Below are 22,199 nucleotides of genomic sequence, written 5' to 3' on the forward strand. Positions count from 1 at the left end.
TTCTATTCTTGATTTCGTTTACTTCCTGTGTAATTTTTATTTTTTCCTTCCCTCTACTTGCTTTGGTGTTAGTTTGATCTTTTTCAGTTTTTTAAGATTAAGGTTTTGTTATTGATTTTTAAAAATACATGCTTTTTTTTTTTTTACATCACTCATTGAACAGTTTATCACCACTGTTCTTTTTTTTTAATTTTTATTTTATATTGGAGTATAGTTGATTTACAATGTTGTGTTAGTTTCAGGTGTACAGCAAAGTGATTCAGTTACACATTATCATATATCCATTCTTTTTCAGACTCTTTTCCCATATAGGTTATTACAGAATATGGAATAGAGTTCCTTGTGCTCTACAGTAGAAGCTTGTTGATTATCTGTTTTATATATAGTAGTGTGTATATGTTAAGTCCCAATTTCTAATTACCCCCACCTTTCCCCTTTGGTAACCATAAGTTTGTTTTCAAAGTCTGTGAGTCTGTGTCTGTTTTGTAAATGAGTTCATTTGATCATTTTTTTAGATTCCACATATAAGCTATATCGTATTTGTCTTTCTCTGACTTACTTCACTTAGTATGATAATCTCTAGGTCCATCCATGTTGCTGCAAATTGCATTATTTCGTTCTTTTTTATGGCTAATATTCCATTGTATACATGTACTATGTCTTCTTTATCCTTTCCTCTGCCGATGAACATTTAGGTTGCTTCCATGTCTTGTCTATTGTAAATAGTGCTGCAGTGAACATTCGGGTGCATGTATCTTTTCGAATTATGGCTTTCTCCAGATATATATGCCCAGGAATGGGATTGCTGGATCATATGGTAGTTCTATTTTTAGTTTTTAAAGGAACCTCCATACTGTTCCCCATAGTGGTTTATGTACCAATGTAAATGTACCAATTTACATTCCCAACAACTGTGTAGGAGGGTTCCATGCTTCTTTGTTGTTTTGTTTGTTTTTGTTTTTGACCACGCCGCATGGCTTGTGGGATCTTAGTTCCCTGACTAGGGATCGAACCTGTGCCCCCTGCAATGGAAGTGCGGAGTCCTTACCACTGGACTGCCAGGGAATTCCCCAGACTTCTTTTTTAATACAGCTTTTTACAGGTATGAATTCCCCTCTAAGCACTGCTTTAGCTTCATCCTGTAAGTTTTGGTATGTTGTGTTTTCAATTTCATCATCTCAAAATATTTTCTAATTTCCCTTGTGATTTTTTTTCTTTGGTCCTTTGGCTATTTAGGAGGGTGTAAATTTTCACATATTTGTTAATTTCACAAATTTCTTTCCGTTATTAATTTCTAATTTCATACCATTGTAGTTGAAGAACATACTTTGTACGATTTTGGTCTTTTTAAATTTTTTGAGACTTGTTTTATGGCCTAACATTTGGCCTGTTCTGCGAATGTTCTGTGTGTACTTGAGAAGAATGTGTGTCTGCTCTTGGGTAGAATGCCTATAGATGTCTATTATGCCTAGTTGCTTTGTGGTGTTCAAGTCTTCTGTTTTCTTGTTGATCTTCCGTATAGATGTTCTATCATTGAAATCAGGGTATTAAAGTCTACAAGTATTATTGTTGACTTATCTATTTTTTTTTTTCCTTCAATTCTGTCAGTTTCATGCTTCATAGAGTTTGGGGCCCTGTTGTTAGTTGTGTGTATATGTTTATAATTGTATCACTTAATGGATTGAATTTTTTAAATCAACATATGATGAACTCTGTCTTTTGAACCTTTTTTGACTTAAAATCTATTTTGACAATAATATAGCCATGCAAGCTCTCTCTTGCATACAATATCTTTTTCTGTCCTTTTACTTTCAACCTCTTTGTATCTAAAGTGAGCTTATAGACAGAATATAGTTGGATCATATTTTTAAAAATCCATTCTGCCAATTTCTGCCTTTTCTTTTTTTTTTTTTAACATTTATTTATTTTTTTTATTTGGTTGCGCTGGGTCTTAGTTGCGGCTCACCAGCTCCTTAGTTGTGGCACGTGGGCTCCTTAGTTATGGCATGCATGTGGGATCTAGTTCCCTGACTAAGGATCGAACATGGGCCCCCTGCATTGGGAGCACAGAGTCTTAACCACTGCACCACCAGGGAAGTGCCCAATTTCTGCCTTTTAATTGAAGCACTTGATCCATTTACATTTAATGTAGTTACTGATAAGGAAGGACTTCTGCCATTTTCTACTTATTTTTTTATATATCATACCTCTTTTGTTCTTTCATTTCTCTGTTACTGCCATTTTTGTAGCTGATTTTTTTTTTTTGTAGTGTACCGTTTCAATTCCCTTCATCATTTTTTCTGTATATTTTCTCATTACTTTCTTAGTGTTTACCTCGGAGATTATAATTAACACCTTAAATTTAAACCTGTGGAATAATATGACTTAGTTTCAATAGTATACACTCTGTTCCTATATATTTCCATCATATTTAGAAAATTTACAACCATTATTTCTCCCGACTTTTTTCTGCCCTTTTCTCTCTTCTCCTTCTTTTTCTTCTTCTAGGACTCCTGGTGTCTGTATATTGTTATGCTTGATGGTGTCCCACAGGTCCCTTAAGCAGGCTTTGTTCATTTTTCTTCATCCTTTTTTCTTTCTGCTCAGATTGGATAATTTTGATTGTTTTATCTTCAAGTTTATTGATTCTTCTGCCTGCTCAAATCTGAGGTTGAACCCCTCTAGTGAACTTTTCATTTCAGTTATTGTACTTTTCAGCTCAAAAATTTCTGTTTGGTTCTTTTACATAATTTCTGTCACTTTACTGGTATTCTCATTTTATTTATCCATTGTTTTCCTTATTTCTTTGAATTCTTTGTTCTTTTTTTTCCTTGAGCTCATTGAGCATGTTTAGAATATTTGATTTAACATATTTGACCAGTGATTCCAATGTCTGGGATTTCTCAAGGGTGGTTTCTGTCAAATTCTTTTTTCCTGGATACACTTTCCTGTTTCTTTGTATGCTTTGTAATTCTTTTTTGAGAATTAGATATTCTGAATATTACAGTTGGTTAACTCCAGAGATCAAATTCTCCCACTCCTGAGGAATTGCTGATCTTTGCTTATTGAGGGCCTGTCCATTTGTGCCTTTTCCAAACTATTTTTTACAAAGCGTGTATTCCTTCTTGTGTGGTTACTGAAGTTTCTGTTCTGTTATCTCTGTGGTTAGCCAGTGACCTGACAAAGATTTCCTTAAGTGTCTGGCTCCAAAAAGGTGTTCCTGTCCCTCTAAATCTTCTGTTAGATGCAGTGGGGGAAAGCTGCTGCAGCCTGAGAGAGCAGAAACCAAGGCGAATGTCTGCACCAGCCCCACAGGACTCCACTCTCCAAAGCACACTGACTGAACTGTATAACCCCAAATTTGGAAGACAGGGTCCCCACTGTCTGCCCTACCACCAGCCAGCTGCTCCTAGAATGTGGGCCGCTGTCCCCACAGCTGCAGCAAGACTGAGGAAAGGAGGCTGGTAGCTGGTTCGTGCACGTCATTTCCTTACTAAATATCAACCGCTCCCTTCATCAGGCACTTCCCTGGTTGTCATAAGTGCCAGTCAGGTTCCAGAGTTCCAAAATAGTTTACTCTGATCATTTTTTTTCCTAGTTTACTAGTTGTTTTGGGGGAGGGACCAAACCCTAGAGCTTCCTACTTCACTGTTTCCTGTGATGTCACTTTCCCTGGGGGTTACAATTAAGTATCTTAATTTATCTAGTTGAGGTTAATACCAACTTAATTTCAGGAGTATACAAAAACTTTGCTCCTGTATAACTCTGTTTTCTATCCCCTTCTTTGGGCTATATTGTCATACAGATTACATGTTTATACATTGTATGCCCATCAGCACATTTGTAATCAGTGCTTTATCTTTTAACTCAAAGGAGAAAAGAATTACAAACAAAAATACTTTTATTCTGTCCTTTGCATTTACTTGTATAGTTGCCTTTACCAGTGCTCTTTAATTCTTCACATGGATTCATGTTGCTCTATAGTGCCCTTTCCTTTCAGCCTGAAAGACTCCCTGTAGTACTGACATTACTTTTAGGGCTGGTCTGCTAGTGTCAGATTCTCTCAGTGTTGTTTTTTGGGTGTTTCTTTGCGGGTGGAGAGGATGTGCTGATTTCTCCTTCATGTTTGAGTAACAGTTTTAGAGGATATAGAATCCTTGAGTCTTTTTCTTTCAGCACTTTGCCTTTCATCACAGTGCCTTTTTGTTATCCTATGTTTCTGATGAGAAATCAGCTGTTAATCTTATTGAGGGTTCCTTGTACATGATGAATCACTGCTTTCTTGATTCTTTCAAGATTCTCTCTTCCCCTTTGGCTTCTAACAGTATGATTATGATTTGTCTGGTGTGGATCTCTTTGACTTTATCATACTTAGGTTTGTTGAGCTTCTTGGCTACGTAATGTCTGTCATCAAACATCAGAAGTTTTCAGCCAGTATTTCTTCAAATATTTTTTCTGCCTCTTTCTCTCCTCTTCCTCCAGGACTCCCACTGTGTCTATGTTATTATGCTTGATTGTGTCATACGGGTGTCTGAGACTGTTCATTTTTCTTCTTTTTTCTTTTTGTCCCTCAGACTGGATAATCTCAATTACTTGTCTTCAATTTTGTTGATTCTTTCTTCTGCCACCTCATATCAACTGCTGGGCCCCTTTAATGAGTTTTTCATTTTAGATAGTGTACTTTTCAACTTCAGAATTTCTATTTCGTTCTGTTTTTTAATGATATCTCTCTTTATTGACATTCTCTGTTTGGCAGGTCATCAGGCTCACTCATACATTCCTTTAGTTCTTTAGATATGATTTTTTTTTTTCCTTTGGACATATTCCCGATAGCTAATTTAAGGTCTTGGGCTAATAAATTCAATGTCTGGACTTCCTCAGGGATGCTTTCTGTTGAATGATTTTTTTGCCCACTGTGTATGGGCCATTCTTTCTTGTTTCTTGTCTCATATTTTTTGTTGACAACTGGACATTTTAAATAATATAATGAGTCAACTCTGACGATCAGATTGCCACTGCTCCAGGGCAGGGTTTGTTGTTACCATTACTGCTTTTGTTTGTTTACTTTCCTGAACTAAGTCTTTTAAGTCTGTATTCTGTCATGTGTAGCCACTGAAGTCTCTGCTTGGTTAGCTTAGTGGTCAGCTAAGGGTTGGACAGAGATTTTCTTACATGCCCGGAACCAGTAAGTTTCCCAGCCTTTGCTGAGGGGCCCTATGTGTGCATTGGCCCATGTCTTCAATACTCAGCCAGACATTTTACAGCTCTTTCTGTTTTCCAGAGCCTCAAGGTCAGCCAGAGGTGACAGCTAAGGGCCTTCTTAGGTCCATCCTGGGCATGCACACAGCCCTACCACACATGTACTTTTAGGGTCCCAGGAGTGTGTCAGAAGTCAGCAGAGTCCCTTAGGGACATCTCACTCCCCAGTTTTCCCATCTAAACTTTTGGTCAGCTTGTGGATTACCCCAAGTGTTATCACCACCTCAGGCAGCTGTGATGTTTACAGTTGCTGCTGATTGTTTTCAGTAAATGCTCCCTGGGAAAAAGTTGTTTGCATTGGATGAGTTCTGAGTCAGGGCAAATAAAGACAGGCCTTGTGAGTGGGATTTTCCAGGGAACCGCCAGACAGGCCAAATAGACAGTTATCTGGGAATGGGGCTTTGGAGGAGCTTGGATCCCATTCTGTTCCATCCAGAGGCTCCTGGGCTGTTGGTTTTCACTGTAATTATGGGCTTTTGGTTCTCAAGGCTACCACAGGCCTAGGGAGAGGAGGTTGGGATTGGGGCAAGTTAAAGTTCCACAAAGCTTGCTATTCTTAATGAGATTCAGCTGCTTTTGTTGAATAAATACTCCCTGGATTGTTCCAAACTGGTTAATTGCCAGAGTTCTGGAAAAATTGATTTTGAATTTTTGCCAGTGTTCTCATTCCTTTTATGGAGGAGAGTTTTTTTAAGAGGTCCTTACTCCACATTCCTGCTGACATCACTTCCCTTTCTAGTCATTTTTATCTCCCTTAAAACCAGTCCTCCCATGAGTAGCTTGCATACCTACTCTATTGAGAAAACTTATGCCAGAGCATAAGTTAGATTTATCATTATATTAAATGTCTTATTGCATGACACATCAGCATTTTCACATGCTTTATTTCATTTAATCATAAATACAGGAACCACCAAGTAGGTGCACAGATGTGTTAGCCCAAATAAATGAGAACTTTTCACTTTTTCAGGAATATTATCTTAAAATTTTATAATATTTTACATTGGCTTATTTATTATTAAACTCTAATAGTGCTGATAAATTGTTATATCATTTTAAGTTGAGTCTTATGGTTAGACCTTGGTCCAAAAGCCCATTAAGAGCCACTCCGGCTAAGCAGTAAACCATATTTAAGTTCAAACTGTTCCCTTTGCCTTGCTGTTCCTTCTTGATAAGATTATGTGAAATTTATCCTTTTTACATTTTAGGTTATCGCAAGCTGCTAACCAAGAGTGTGGCCGAGACTCCAGTACATAAGCAAATCTCCAGAAGGCTGCTTCATAGACAGATCAAGGGCAGGTAAATGACATCCTTGTCTAGCTTCTTCATACACCTACACAGCCCTCCTAATCTTATGGGCCATGTTTACCTTCTCATGACCTTTGTGACTCTAGTCTCAACTGTGTTGCTTATAACCAAAGAGCATTCTGTAGATTTTATGGGGGCTGGAGATCCATACAGAATGCACTCTTTGTGTCTGGCCTCTTTCACTTGGCATAATTATTTTGAGATTTATCCATGTTGTTGCATATATCAATAGTTCATTCCATTTTATTGCTGAGTAGTGTTCCATTGAATGCATACTGCCTGATTTAAAAATCTATTCATGTGTTGACCTGGGGAAGGAGGGAGTCTCACTGCCAGGCAAGGCTGGAAGTCTGGGATCCCAACTTGGCATGTGGTGGGACCACAGCTTTCTATGGCACTTGGTTGGAGTAGGGCAGTTCTGGTCTGAAAGTTTCTGTCTTGCTTGGCTGCCTCTTTCCTGGTTCTTTGGCGAAGGAGAGCTAGCTTTCCTTAGGGCAGTTTTCATCTGCACCTGTTGGTGTATCGGGGTTGTCAGCTTGTCGAGCGCCCAATCCAGGAGCTCCGGGAGCTCGCTGCCCTGTCTCTCCTCAGGTCCTAAAGTCCCAAGCCTCTTCTCTCCACCTTTGAGAGTCTTACGCTTCCTTTATATGTAATATCCAGGGTTCTTAGCTGTACATAACAGGAAGAATGGGGAGAAGTGCATCTACTCCTTCTTGTCAAGGCTCCCTCTGGACATTATTTGTGTGTGGATTTTACACACTTGTGCTTGTTTATCTTCAGGGTAAATTGTAAGAAGTGAAATTTAAGGGTCAGAAGGTATACATATTTTTAACTTTATGTTGTCAAACTGCTTTCCAAAAAAAAATATTCTTACCATTTCACTCTTGACAGTAATGTGTGAGAGTGCTTGCCAAAGACCACTTGTGGTCTTTGTTACCTTGTGAGGTGTGAACCTGTAGCTCTTTGACATGCATCATTTATGAGTGGTGTTGAATAATCCTTGTACTTGCTGTTCCTGAAGGTCCTCTGATCCTGGTCCTGAAATTGACGTTGTTGAAGAGTCCCCGGAAAAAGAAGATGGTATTACCTACTTTTGTTTTGTTTTAGGGTTCTCAGTTTTTGTGTTTCCTCTGCTTTCTATGAAAGCTATTCTATACTGGTATTATCGCTCAGCATAGCCTAAGATATTTTACAGACATTGTGACAGCTCTGGGCCCACAATGTATATCAGTACATATTTACTGGTGAATGGTCTTTTACATACAATGTACTGAGAGTTTCTGGAGAAGAAATATTTTGACACAAGAGAAATGGGATTCAGAGTGGAAGCTAAACCATTACGTTAATATAAAGTGCTGTGGCTTTTTTTTATATATATATATTTATTTATTTGTTTATTTTGGCTGCACCGGGTCTTAGTTGCAGCATGCAGGATCTTTTAGTTGTGACATGCGGACCCTTAGTTGCGGCATGCGTGCGGGGTCTAGTTCCCCGACCAGGGATTGAACCTGGGTCCCCCTGCATTAGGAGCATGTAGTCTTACCCACTGGACTACCAGGGAAGTCCCCTGTGGCTTATTTTTAAAGTATACATGATGAAGGAGGGGTTTCCAAAAACTAACTTCTTTAAATCAAGTAGTTTATGTTTACTGTAGAAAAATTAGAAAACACAGAGAAACCAAAAATTTATCACTTGGTAATCCCACAAATTAGAAATAAGTCTGTTGAGGGAGGAGATATGGGGATATATGTATACATATAGCTGATTCACTTTGTTATACAGCAGAAACTAACACATCATAGTAAAGCAATTATACTCCAATAAAGATGTTTAAAAAAAAAGAAAGAAAAGAAATAACTATTAACATTTAGCTTTAATAATACTCTTACAGGTGTTGTTTCTATACAAATATGTGTAACATAAATATGAAAACTGATTTTTAAACTTTTTAACAAGTCACACTATACAAACCTTTTTTCACTCTACATCATTCTTAAAGGTGGCAGGTTATGAGACTTTTGCAGATTATAGTGGGGGGGGTCGGGGTGTTTTTGGTTTTTGTGGGGTTTTTTGTTGTTTTTTTTTGGTACTTTGTTGGGGCCACGTATCATATCCCTCTTAGCTTTGTCTCACTTCAGAGATCTCAAAGCCAGTAGCTTGTCAAATTTCTGTCTTGTACGTGGTGTTACATAAATCTTACCCATTTAATATGTGGGGAAACGTCAAGTTTGCATTTCTTCTTGTCAGAACTAACTGTGATCAGTTCTTATAGAAGTAAGTTTGAGACGAAGTCCTCGAATCAAGCAGTTGGCATTCAGCAGGAAAAATTCTGGTTCCTTCTACTCTGTGTCTCAGCCAAAGTCTCGAAGTATACAAAGAGTTCACTCATTCCAGCAAGTCAAGTCAGGTAACAATGCTTGCCTACCTGTCTTCAGAGGTCATGCAAATTTGGTGGGAAGTGTTGTTGGGAAAAGAATGAAGTTTGACGTTGGAGAAATAGAATCGGTATAAATATTTGAGGTTCAGAGTGATGACCAGATGAACAATCCATAGCCACCATTATCAGAGTCATCCCTTTGGATTCCTGCGGCTGGCTGTCCACATTATCCTTGTGGGTAATTCGTTCATTCAAGAGGAAATTACCTGTAATTTCTACCATATGTTCAGATCCTACAGAAAGGCATCTCCAGATGGAAGGTGCTGTTTGTCCTTCATTCTTTTATCATTATTAGCTTGGATTATCAGATATGTCTTTTTATATTTGTCTTTGCAAATTAAATTATTTCAGTTGCCTACATCTAACACAGGGACTGGGCTTGATATGCAGTCTTAAAATTCAAGAAGGCAGCAATTATTGGCACTGCTGTCATAATTAGGTGGGATCTGCCCCTATTTGCTCTAAAAGAATTATCATCTTTCTCGTATGGACTGGCTGTTTTATGAGTATTTGGTGCGGGAGGCGGGTGGGGGGCGCAGGAGTTGAGAAAGAATGAAATATTGTCACTGTTTTTGACTTGCAGACCAAAGAGAAAATTCTCCAATCCAAAGTATTCGGTCTCCCAAGAGGCTTCTTTTCGGGGCAGTGTCTGAGATGATCAGTCCCTCCGAGAAGGGTTCAGCTCGAATTAAAAGGCCTTCAGGAAACACACTGGGTTCTGAAATACCTATAGCTTATCAGGTATAAAATTACGATGATGTTTCAGATAGTATAGTTTGGGGAGCATGTAGTCATGGACAAGGAAAGCCACTGAGTCCAGTAGGGAAGAGAAGATAATAACAGAGATTTGAGGTGGTTGGGGTTGACTTGAGTGAACGATTATTGGGTGTATGGGGACTTAGGTTAGCAGTTGGACTGAGGCCAAGGTGGCAGGGAGGAGATAGAAAGATCTCGCCCTACTCTCTTGGCTTCATCTTCCATTTATATTGGACACTACGTATATATCCTTCTGAAATGTGCAGTAGCATTCATCTGTTTCTGTTAGATTGCCCACTCGATGCAGTCACCCATGTTAGAAACCTGGGAGTCATCCTGGACTTCCCCCTCTCCTCAGGCCTGGCTACTCAATTAGTCCTTCCCATTTTATTGACAAACTATCTCTTACCCATTCCCTCTTCTCCATCCCTGCAGTTCCTGCCCTAGTTCAGTTCTGCCTGGAACACTTCAGTAGCCTCTTCTCTCTCAAATTCATCCTGTCCCCAGAGGTCAAAGGGACCTTTGTGACCCCATTGGACGCTCCTCTGACCACATCACTTTGCTTGAAGCTCTACAGACTTCATCTGTTAAAGCAGGGTTTTCTAAGTTTTCCTAAAATGGAACCCTGTGTTCAAAGATAATAATCTTTGTTTGGAAACCCAAAAACTGCTTAGAGAATGGAGGAGGATACGGAGGGAACTGTGGGGAAGGGTTTGAAAACCACAGATCTATAGGACCATGTTCATTCTCCTCCCTGGACAGGCGAGGACCTCCATGATCTGATCCCTGCTCAGCCATCTCTGCTTCACACTCCACCTTCCCAGCAGCCTCAGGATGCACACAACTGCTGTTTTTCGCTTTTGTGCCTTTGCTTATACTGTTTTCTATGCCTGAAGTTCCCTCTCCCCCACTTTCCCACCTTTTGTCTTCACCTGCTGACACCCATTCTTTTAAGACCTGACTCGCTATTCCTATTCCCTCTTTCTCCCCTTTGCTGGATTAGATAGCCAACCCTCCCGGTGCTCCCATATTGTCCCATGCGTGCCCCTGTCATTGCATTGGCCATACTATATATCTGTCTGTATCCCACATGAAATGCCAACTAGACCAGGACTCCCTTGAGATGATCAGGTAAGATTAAACAATAGGTGTCAGACCTCCTTACCTGTTGGAGTATTTAACTGCATTTTTGCAAGAAGGAAGGGAAGTCTTTTGCTGGAGAGTTTCCTTTCTGAGATGTTATCTTTGAGGCTGTGCCTTATATATCCATATATTCCATGTTCCACCTCATCCCCCTGGCCTCCTCCCGCACACACATTGCCTGGCACATAGCAGGTACTTAAAAGCACATGTTGAATGCAGGTCAACAGCAGGTGATGTGGCTCTGAAAGGTTACTTTAGGCAAAGATCAGAAATAGTTGTCTCATTGAAGAAGAAGATAGCTGTGAGTAGTGGAGTGACATAGATAGAGGCAAAGCATGTTTTAGCTGTAGTATGCAAATTATTAAAACTATTTGTCTTAGGAGAAGAAACTAAGATTGGATACAGTGCTTGGTGCTAGAAAAAGTGGACACGTGAAATCTGGGTCATGTTTTGGAAGTGGAAACGTGTCACTATACGAAATCCAACTTAAGATCATTTCTTTGGCTGACTATAAATCTTCCAAATTTGACTTTTTAATCATCTTAGACATTATTAAAACACTCTTCAGAGAATATGATGTTCAAGCACTGAAATAAGCATTTTTCTTTACAGACTCCTGAGAAGAGTTACTGGAAATCTCCAATCTCTTCTAAAGCTACACCAAGAAAGTTCCCTCATACACCACGAACTCCGTTGCGCACTCCTGAAAGGCTGCAAAAATCCCCTGCAGAAATGACCCCTGCCAAACCGGTCATTTTTAAGGAGTTCTTAAAAGACTCCTCACACGGCTGGCATTCACCATCTCGACCAAAAGCCACTCCTGAGAAAGGACACTCCCTGGCAGAAGGTCACTCTCCTCTTGAAGAAATACCGAGAACTCCCCAGAGACAAGGTGGTCAGCCACCTAGATTTTTGCAGAATTCTACTTGGCCACATTTGGTGAATTCCAGTCCAGAAAGCACCTCCTGTCCGGCAGCCCTGGTTTCGTCAACTGCCCAGACCAGGAGTGAGTGTCTGACTCCCATCAGATACTCTCCTCGAATGCCTCTGAGGGCAGCAGCCTCGGGGGTCCGAAGACGAGCTGCCTTTGTGGGCACACCTCCAAGTCAGAAACGCCAGCTCCCCCGTGGCTCCGGAGCGTCTCAGGCAGAGAAGCTGGCACAGCCGTGGAATGATGCTGTTGGAACCCCAGAGAAACCAGGGAACACAGCTCTGACTTCTCCAAAGAAACCTGTTACCTCTCCTTCACGTGGTATTTCCGAGGAGACTCCGCTTGGGAGTTTTTCTATAGAATCTCCTCCCTCTGGAGAACTGGATTGGCAAGAGGCCCAGAAATCACCCAGTGTAGCCACATCTCCCTCCTGTCCTGCTCCCTCGACTCCCCACAAAGCCTCACAGATAGCTAGATCTGACCTCCTACCCCCTCCACCGCCTTCTAAAATTGGGAAAAGGCATAAAAAGACCTCTAAAACAGAAAGAAACTTCCCGGAGGGCCAGCCTAACAGCTCTGCTGTTCTGAGGGTTGCCATAACTGACAACCCAGCTGCCATCACAGATGCTAGAAAGAACCAGAAGGAAGCGACCCTCTCTCCTCCGTCTCCTCCTGAAACACATAGTTACCCTGGGACTAGCTTTGGGAGTCACTGGCATACATCCTCTCCTTTGCTTATTGCAAGAGACTCGGAGTATCTCACTCTCCTGGATGGAGCTGCCGAGCACCATAGCAGCGATAACTTAAAAAGCAACGTTTCACCGGTGGAAGAAGGTGAGGGGTCAAGGATGGGTACTTATGAGAAGCCGTCTCTGTGTAACCCCGGGATCCCTCCCTCTTCTCCTTCCTCTGGGCCCAGCTCTCCCCTGACACCCTGCTACGACCTGCACTGCACTGCAGACAGGAAGCAGTGCCAGGCTGCCGCACAACTAGAGAATCTGCAGGCGTCAGCCTGGCCCTCCAGAGCCTCTGCCAGCCCACAGACCTATGAGGTTGAGCTGGAGATGCAAGCTTCTGGCCTTCCCAAGCTTCGAATTAAAAAGATAGACCCCAGCTGTCTGTCAGAAGCTGAGCCCCTGCGAAGGGAGGAGAGCTCTCTGGGAGAGGAGAGCTGCCTCCCTGGTCTCAGCGTGCCCAGGGCCAACAAGTCCTCAGGCAAACCCGAAGCCACCTACCTGTCGCCCCCCTGCCTTCGCCCCTCGCACGGCACCCCTGGCAAGAGCGGGGGACAGACCTATATCTGCCAGTCCTGTACCCCCACCCGCTGCCCCTCTAGTACCCCCTCTCCATTTCAGACAGAAGTCGGGGTTCCTTGGACACCATCCCCCAAGCACAGTGGGAAGACAACTCCTGACACAATTAAAGACTGGCCCCGCCGGAAGAGGGCAGTGGACTGCGGCCTCAGCGCCTCTGCTGGGAGGAGCGAGGTCGGTACAGACCTTCCTGGGGGAGTGTCGCTGCTGGAGCCGGAGGGGAAGGAGCAAGGCCTTGAACTCAGCATCACCAAGACCCCCGTCTTGGGGGATTTTGAGCTCGAGGGGGTGTGTCAGCTGCCAGACCAGTCACCCCCCAGGGACAGTGAGCCTAAGGCTGAGGGAGCCTTCTCCTGGGGACAGTTTGGGTTGGGATCTCGGAAGAGACTCCTTTCTGCCAAGGAGGAGGCTGAGTGTCAAACCAAAAGAGTCTGTGACAAGCAGAGAGGAGACTCCCAAGTCGGTAAGAGTGACGACAGGTCTCCAGGCCTGGGTGTGCGACAGCTCCCCTCCACGGCAGGCGACGAGGTGTTTGTTTCTGGTGAGTTGGCCGCCGCGCAGCTCTGTCGGGCATGTTGGCCAGGAGGCACTGCAGAGACGCCCCTCGGGAAGGCTGGGGCTTCCTTGTGAGGGCTGCGGGCTGTGCTGACCGTGCCGTTGCTGCAGGTGCCACCCCGCCTCCCGGCTGTGCCGTGCGGAGCTGCCTCTCTGCCAGCGGTCTGCAGGCGCTGACCCACTCTCCGCTGCTGTTCCACGGGAAGGCGCCCTCCTCTCAGTGTAAAGACACCAGAGGTAATTTGTTGAAGGTCCTAGAGATGTTACCAGGATCAAACTTCTATCCTTTGGTTAGCTCTATCCCAAGCTAGCTCGGGGTTTTCAGGCACTTGCGTCTTGGAGGAGTCGTAGGGACTGCCACAGTTTGGGATGGTTTTATCCCCGCAGTGTCATGTGCCCTTCCCAGAGAAATACCACTTTAGAACTTATGTGTATTTGAACCAAAAAAACCCTCAAAATCCTACCAAATTACTTCAGCTTCTTGAAGACAGTGACAGAAGCCAGCACACAATCACTTCCTGCTCGTCTGTGGTCGCTGGGATCTGAGGGGAAAACAGCATGAGTGGTAGGTGGTGTGTGCAGAGCCAGCCATTTCCCCTCGGGGGTTATACCCCTGTGTTTCCATACATTCAGTCTGAGAACGGACTGGCTATTATAATCAGCCTTCAGACCCTAGGATTCCCCTCAACCCCACCTGGAAAGAACGGGATTCACCCTGTTAGCTGCACTGGTTAGAGAGGTTTCCTCCTTCTGCTAGAACTGAAGCGGGGTGCAGGAGGTGGGGCTCTTCAGTGGCTCTCTTCCCTCAAGACCATGATAGAAATCATGCGAAACAGCAAAACTGCCACAGATCTGAGACAAAAAGAACTGCAAAGTATCTAACTGAAGCGCCACAGGTATTCTGCATTTTCACAATTACTTGTTGTTGTCAGCTCTGTGCTGACAGTAAGGGCGGAGGGCCTTGAAAAAGTACAGGTAGTGTGTCTGTGGGATGGGAGAACCTACAAGCAATGCTGGTTTTAAGTCCATCTTAACATGTAACCCTCTGCAGTTGAAGCCCATTTTCTTTTGTTCTTTTCTCAGTTACTTCCTGTATGCTAAGTCTTTCTGCCTTTTTCTAGATGAGGATGTGGAGGTATTTTCCCCCACGGCAGAAGACTCTCCTTTCAGCCGAGCATTCTCCAGGAGACGTCCCATCAGCAGAACTTACACACGGAAGAAGCTGATTAGCTAGTTAGGATGGAACTGGTTGGGGGACTTATAACTACAAACACTACTGAGCTTGCCCAGAGCTACCACACTTCTTAACAGAAGTGATCTGACAGCAGTTTTCTCTGGACGTACAAGGAATTCCAGACATGTACCATAAAAGAATTCTTAGTAATGTACCCAGAAACTCGGTTCATTTGAGCCAGGGCCCTACTGGTCTGTTCATCATGTGTAACCCTCAGTTTGCTGCACACAGAAACAGGAATAACCAAGGCTTAATGGAACTGAGGAAATAATTTAAAACATGAAGGTGAGGTCAGCCAGGTCCCCATGGGCATAAAGAAACTGGGGCCTGGTCCCAAGCCTCCGTTACCATGATCAGCTTTCAGATTCCCACGTGAATGCCTTCAACTTTTCAGATCCCCTGTGTGGAGTCTGTCCACCTCCAAGCCCAGCCCTAACCCATGATGCCTGCCCTGCCTTAGTAAGGTGGTATAGCTGGTGGTGTAACTCAGAGGCAGCCTGGGAGTCAGCAACCAGACAAGGAACTGTTAAGATCAGGATCCCATTCCACGCCACCCCAACCGCGACCATGGCAAGTTCAGACCACTCTGCTTCACTTACGAAATGGGAGAAGGACCCCTACATTGGTCCCTCACAGAGCTGCTATAGGCCAGGACCCCAAGACAGAGGCAGTGCCTGGAGATGGAAGCAGCATACACCAAACAGAAGAAGACTGTGGCATGGGGGCAGAATAAATGTTTTGCATTCCCTGTGTAACAATAAAATCATCTCTAGCTACTTGGCGTTCAGTGCATTTCTGTATAACATTCATTCCAGCCTGAGGTTAAATGTGACCATGGTCCAGCTCTAGTGGTTTCTGGAGCAGCCACATCTCAAGGTCTGCCCCGAGAGTCGGCTAGTCCCTGGCACGGTTCCCACCATTCACAGGAAGACTCACCTGAGTCGTGGATCTGTCCAGAGCACCCCGTGGACCAGTCTGCTGTCAAGTCTTGGCCAGGAGCTTGGCTAACAGAGCTGATTCAAAACGGTCTCATGGTCTCTGAAAAACTTTCAAGCCTGTTGTGTTCCCAAACCTGAGTCTTACTATGATCTTGTAAATCAAACTCTTAAGTGAAAACTCCCATTTCTCCCTCCAGAGATTATTGTCATTTATTTTTAAATGGTTTTCGAAAATCCTGATACTACTAAGCTTTTCAGTCCCCCCCCAACCATATACATAAGACCATTTAAACCACAACTCTGTTGCCATTGACTGCTCTGTGACAAGCCTTGGCTGAACTTCAGAACCAACAGCACACACACATCAGCATGAGACCAGAATCATCCTTCTGAAACTCAAGCCAAAAGGTGGCAGAAGGAGAGAGACAAGATGGCAGAGTAGAAGGACTTGAGCTCACCTCCTCTCACGAAAACACCAAAATCACAACTGACTGCTGAACAGCCATCAACAAAAAGACTTGAACCTACCAAACAAGATATTCTACACCCAAAGACCAAGAAGAAGCCACAACAAGACAGTAGGAGGGGCACATTAGTGATATAATCAAATCCCATACCTGTGGAGGTTCTCCCACGAGTGAGAGTTCTGAGCCCCACGTCAGGCTCCCCAGCCTGGGGGTCTGGCATTGGGAGGAGGAGCCCCCAGAGCATTTGGCTTTGATGGCCAGCTAGGCTTGAGTACAGGAGCTCCACAGGACGGGGGGAAACAGGGACTCCATTCTTAGCACACAAAAAGTTTCACAAGCACTGGAGCCCAGGACAAAGCAGTAACTCCATTACAGCTTGGACCAGACCTACCTGTGGGTCTTAGAGGATCTCCTGGGGAGGTGGGGGTCAGCTGTGGCCCATTGTGGGGACAACGACACTGGTGGTGGATGCCCCAGGCAACACTCATTGGTGTGAGCTCTCCCAGAGGTCGCCATTTGGCTACCAAGACCTGGCCCTGCCCAACAGCCTGCAGGCTCCAGTGCTGGGATGCCTCAGGCCAAACAACCAATAGGGTGGGAACACAGCCCCACTCATCAGCAAACAGGCTGCCTATAGTCATCCAGAGCCAATAGCCTATGAACACCCTTCAACATGGCTCTGCCCACCTGAGGGACAAGACCCAGCTCCACTCACCAGTGGGCAGGCACCAGTCCCTCCCACCAGGAAGCCTGCACAAGCCTCTTAGACCAACCTCACCCACCAGCAGGTAGGTACCAGAACCAAGTATTAAAATCCTGCAGCCTGAGAAACGGAGACCACAGACAGAAAGTTAGACAAAATGAGATGGCACAGAAATATGTTCCAAAGGAACAAGATGAAACCCCAGAAGAACAGCTAAGTGAAGTGGAGATAGGCAATCACCCTGAAAAAGAATTCCGAGTAATGATAGTAAAGATAACAAGATCTCAGAAAAAGAATGGAGGCACAATACTGAAAGGATACAAGAAATGTTTAATAAAGAGCTAGAAACTTTAAAAAACAGATGAACAATAACTGAAACGAAAAATACACTAGAAGGAATCAACAACAGAATAAATGAGACAGAAGAATGAATAAGTGAGCTGGAAGACAGATTAGTAGAAATCATTGATGTGAAAGAAAATAAAGAAAGAAGAATGAAATGAGGACAGTCTCAGAGACCTGGGACAACATTAAATGCACCAACATTTGCATTATAGTGGTCCCAGAAGGAGAAGAGAAAAGGGGTCTGAGAAAATATTTGCAGAGATAATAGCCAAAAACTTCCCTAACATGGGAAAGGGAACACTCAAGTCCAGGAAGCACAGAGAGTCCCATACAGGATAAACCCAAGCAGGAACATATTAAAAGCAACAAGAGAAAAGCAACAAATAACATGCAAGGGAGTTTCAGCTGATTTTTCAGCAGAAACTCTGCAGGCCACAAGGGAGTGGCATAATTTATTTAAAGTGATGAAAGGGAAAAACCTACAACCAAGAATACTCTGACTCTACCCAGCAAGGCTCTCGTTCAGATTTGATGGAGAAATCAAAAGCTTTACAGACAAGCAAAAGCTAACAGAATTCAGCACCACCAAACCAGCTTTACAACAAATGCTAAAAGAACTTATTGAGGCAGAAAAGAAGGCCACGACTAGAAACAAGAAAATTACAAATGGGAAAGCTCACCAGTAAAGACAAACATACTGAAAAGGTAGAAAATCATCCACTCACAAATATGATATCAAAACCATCATTGTGAGGAGAATATAAATGCAGGATATTGGAAAAGCATTTGAAATTAAGAGACCAGCAACTAAAAACAATCTTGTATATATATAGACCGCTATATCAAAACCTCACAGTAACCACAAACCAAAAATCTACAATAGATACACAGACAAAAAGAAAAAGCAATCCAAACACAACACTAAAGATAGTCATCAAATCACAAGAGAAGAGAACAAAAGAGGAAGGGAAGAAAAAAGACCTACAAAAACAAATCCAAAACAACATGATGGCAATAAGAACATACATATTGATAATTTCCTTAAATGTAAATGGATTAAATGAGCCAACCAAAAGGTATAGACTGGCTGAATGGATACAAAAACAAGACCCATATATATGCTGTCTACCGGAGACCCACTTCAGATCTAGGGACAGATAAAGACTGAAAGTGAGGGGATGGAAAAAGGTATTCCATACAAATGGAAATCAAAAGAAAGCTGGAGTAGCAATACTCATATCAGACAAAATAGACTTTAAAATAAAGACTGTTACAAGAGACAAAGAAGGACACTACATAATGATCAAGGGATCAATCCAAGAAGATATAACAATTATAAATATATATGCCTACAAAATAGGAGCACCTCAACATATAAGGCAAATGCTAACAGCCATAAAAGGAGGAATTGACAGTAACACAATAATAGTGGGGGACTTTAACACGCCATTTACATCAATGGACATATCACCCAGACAGAAAATTAATAAGGAAACAGGCCTTAAATGACACATTAGACCAGATGGGCTTAATTGATATTTACAGAACATTCCATCTGAAAGCAGCAGAATACACATTCTTCTCAAGTACGCATGGAACATTCTCCAGGACAGATCATATGCTGGGCCACAAAGCAAGCCTCCATAAATTTAAGAAAATTGAAATTGTATCAAGCATCTTCTCCAACCACAACACTATGAGATTAGAAATCAATTACAGGAAAAAAAAAAACTGTAAAAAAGCACAAACATATAGAGCTAAACAATATGTTACTAAACGACCAATGGATCACTGAAGAAATCAAAGAGGAAATCAAAAAATACTTAGAGACAAATGACAACAAAAACACGATGATCCAAAACCTATGGAACACAGCAAAAGCAGTTCTAAGAGGGAAGTTTATAGCAATGCTATCTTACCTCAGGAAACAAAAAATTCTCAAACACCAACCTTACACCTAAAGTAACTAGAGAAAGAAGAACAAGTAAAACCCAAAGTTGGTAAAAGGAAAGAAATCATAACAATCAGAGCAGAAATAAATGAAATAGAAACAAAGAAAACAATAGAAAAGATCAATAAAACTAAAAGCTCATTCTTTGAAAAGATAGGCAAAATTGATAAAACTTTAGCCAGACTCATCAAGAAAAAAAAAGGGAGAGGGTTCAAATCAATAAAATTAAAAACAAAAAAGAAGTTACAACTGACACCACTGAAATACAAAGGATCATAAGAGACTACTACAAGCAAATATATGCCAATTAAATGGACACTCTAGAAGAAATGGTCAACTTCTTAGAAAGGTACAACCTTCTAAGACTGAACCAGGAATAAACAGAAAATATAAACAGACCAGTCACAAGTACTGAAATTGAAACTGTGATTTTAAAACTTCCAACAAACAAAAGTCCAGGACCAGATGGCTTCACAGGTAAATTCTATCAAACATTTAGAGAAGAGTTAACACCTATCCTTCTGAAACTATTCCAAAAAATTGCAGAGGAAGGAACACTCCCAAACTCATTCTATGTGGCCACCATCACCCTGATACCAAAACCAGACAAAGATACCACAAAAAAAGAAAATTACAGGCCAATATCACTGAAGAACATAGATGCAAAAATCCTCAACAAAATACTACCAAAAGAATCCAACAATACATTAAAAGGATCATACACCATAATCAAGTAGGATTTATCCCAGGGATGCAAGGACTTTTCCATATCTGTAAATCACTCAGTGTGATACACCACATGAACAAACTAAAGAATAAAACCCATATGGTCATCTCAGTAGATGCAGAAAAAGCTTTTGACAAAATTCAACACCCATTTATGATAAAAACTCTCCAAAAAGTGGGCCTAGAGGGAACTTATCCCAACATAATAAAGAATTAAAATATGACATATGACAGACACACAGCTAACATCATTCTCAACGGTGAAAAGCTGAAAGCATTTCCTTTAAGATAAGGAACAAGACAAGGATGTCCACTCTTGCCACTTTTATTCAACATAGTTTTGGAAGTCCTAGCCTCAGCAATTAGAGAAGAAAAAGAAATAAAAGGAACCGAAATTGGAAAAGAAGTAAAACTGTCACTGTTTGCAGATGACATGATACTATACGTAGAAAATCCTAAAGATACTGCCAGAAAACTACTAGAGCTCATCAATGAATTCAGTAAGGTTGCAGGATACAAAATTAATGCACAGAAATCTCTTGCATTCCTATATACTAACAATGAAAGATCAGAAATTAAGGAAACAATCCCATTCACCATTGCAACAAAAAGAATAAAATACCTAGGAATAAACCTACCTAAGGAGGCAAAAGATCTGTACTCTGAAAACTACAAGATGCTGATGAAAGAAATTGAAGATGACACAAACAGTTGGAAAGATATACCATGTTCTTGGATTGGAAGAATCAGCACTGTCAAAATGACTATACTACCCAAGGCAATCTACAGATTCATGCAATCCCTATCAAATTACCTATGGCATTTTTCACAGAACTAGAACAAAAAATTTTTTTAATTTGTATGGAAACACAAAAGACCCCAAATAGCCACAGCAATCCTGAGAAAGAAAAACAGCTGGAGGAATCAGGCACTTTGACTTCAGACTATACTACAAAGCTACAGTAATCAAAACAGTATGGTCCAGGGGGCTCCCCTGGTGGCGCAGTGGTTGAGAATCTGCCTGCCAATGCAGGGGACACGGGTTCGAGCCCTGGTCTGGGAAGATCCCACATGCCGCGGAGCAGCTGGGCCCGTGAGCAACAATTACTGAGCCTGCGCGTCTGGAGCCTGTGCTCCGCAACAAGAGAGGCCGCGATAGTGAGAGGCCCGCGCACTGCGATGAAGAGTGGTCCCCACTTGCCACAACTAGAGAAAGCCCTCGCACAGAAATGAACACCCAACACAGCCATAAATAAATAAATAAATATTTAAAAAAAAAAAAACAGTATGGTCTGGGCACAAAAACAGACACATAGATCAATGGAACAGGATAGAAAGCCCCAAAATAAACCCACGCACCTATGGTCAATTAATCTACAACAAAGGAGGAAAGGACATACAATGGAGAAAAGACAGTCTCTTCAATAACTGGTGCTGGGAAAACTGGACAGATACACGCATTAATAAAAGAATGAAACTAGAACATTCTCTAACACCATACACAAAAATAAACTCAAAATGGATTAAAGACCTAAATGTAATACTGGATACTATAAAACTCTTAGAGGAAAACATAGGCAGAACACTCTTTGACATAAATCACAGCAATATCTTTTTGGATCCACCTCCCAGAGTAATGAAAATAAAAACAAAAATAAACAAATGGGACCTAATTAAACTTAAAAGCTTTTGCACGGCAAAGGAAACCATAAACAAAATGAAAAGACAGCCCACAGAATGGGATAAAATATCTGCAAAGTGACCACCAAGGGATTAATCTCCAAAATATACAAACAGTTCATGCAGCTCTATATAAAAAAACAAACAACCCAATCAAAAAATGGGCAGAACAGCTAAATAGACATTTCTTCAAAGAAGATATACAGGTGGCCAAAACGCACATGAAAAGATGTTCAGAGAAATAAAAATCAAACCTACAATGAGGTATCACCTCACACCAGTCAGAATGGCCATCATCAAAAAGTCTACAAAAAATAAATGCTGGAGAGGGTGTGGAGAAAAGGGAACCCTCCTACACTGCTGGTGGGAATATAAATTGATACAACCATTATGGAGAACAGTATGGAGGTTCCTTAAAAAAATAAAAATAGAGCTACCATATGATCCAGCAAT

General features: G+C 42.0%; 1 protein-coding gene across 1 annotated transcript in view; it reads left to right on the plus strand.

Moving 5' to 3' along the window:
- Positions 1-15,710, plus strand: part of TICRR (TOPBP1 interacting checkpoint and replication regulator) — a 46,442-nt gene extending 30,732 nt beyond the window's left edge. The window contains exons 16-22 of the mRNA XM_082388245.1: positions 6,468-6,558; positions 7,589-7,647; positions 8,840-8,974; positions 9,588-9,745; positions 11,516-13,688; positions 13,814-13,939; positions 14,824-15,710. Of these exons, the coding sequence (XP_082244371.1) occupies positions 6,468-6,558; positions 7,589-7,647; positions 8,840-8,974; positions 9,588-9,745; positions 11,516-13,688; positions 13,814-13,939; positions 14,824-14,936 (2,855 nt within the window). The 3' untranslated portion in view covers positions 14,937-15,710. The remainder of the gene's footprint in view (positions 1-6,467; positions 6,559-7,588; positions 7,648-8,839; positions 8,975-9,587; positions 9,746-11,515; positions 13,689-13,813; positions 13,940-14,823) is intronic.
- Positions 15,711-22,199: the final 6,489 nt, after the last annotated feature.

The sequence above is a fragment of the Balaenoptera borealis genome (assembly GCF_965194805.1).
Source record: "Balaenoptera borealis genome assembly, chromosome: 3".
In the NCBI taxonomy this organism is placed as follows: domain Eukaryota; kingdom Metazoa; phylum Chordata; class Mammalia; order Artiodactyla; family Balaenopteridae; genus Balaenoptera; species Balaenoptera borealis.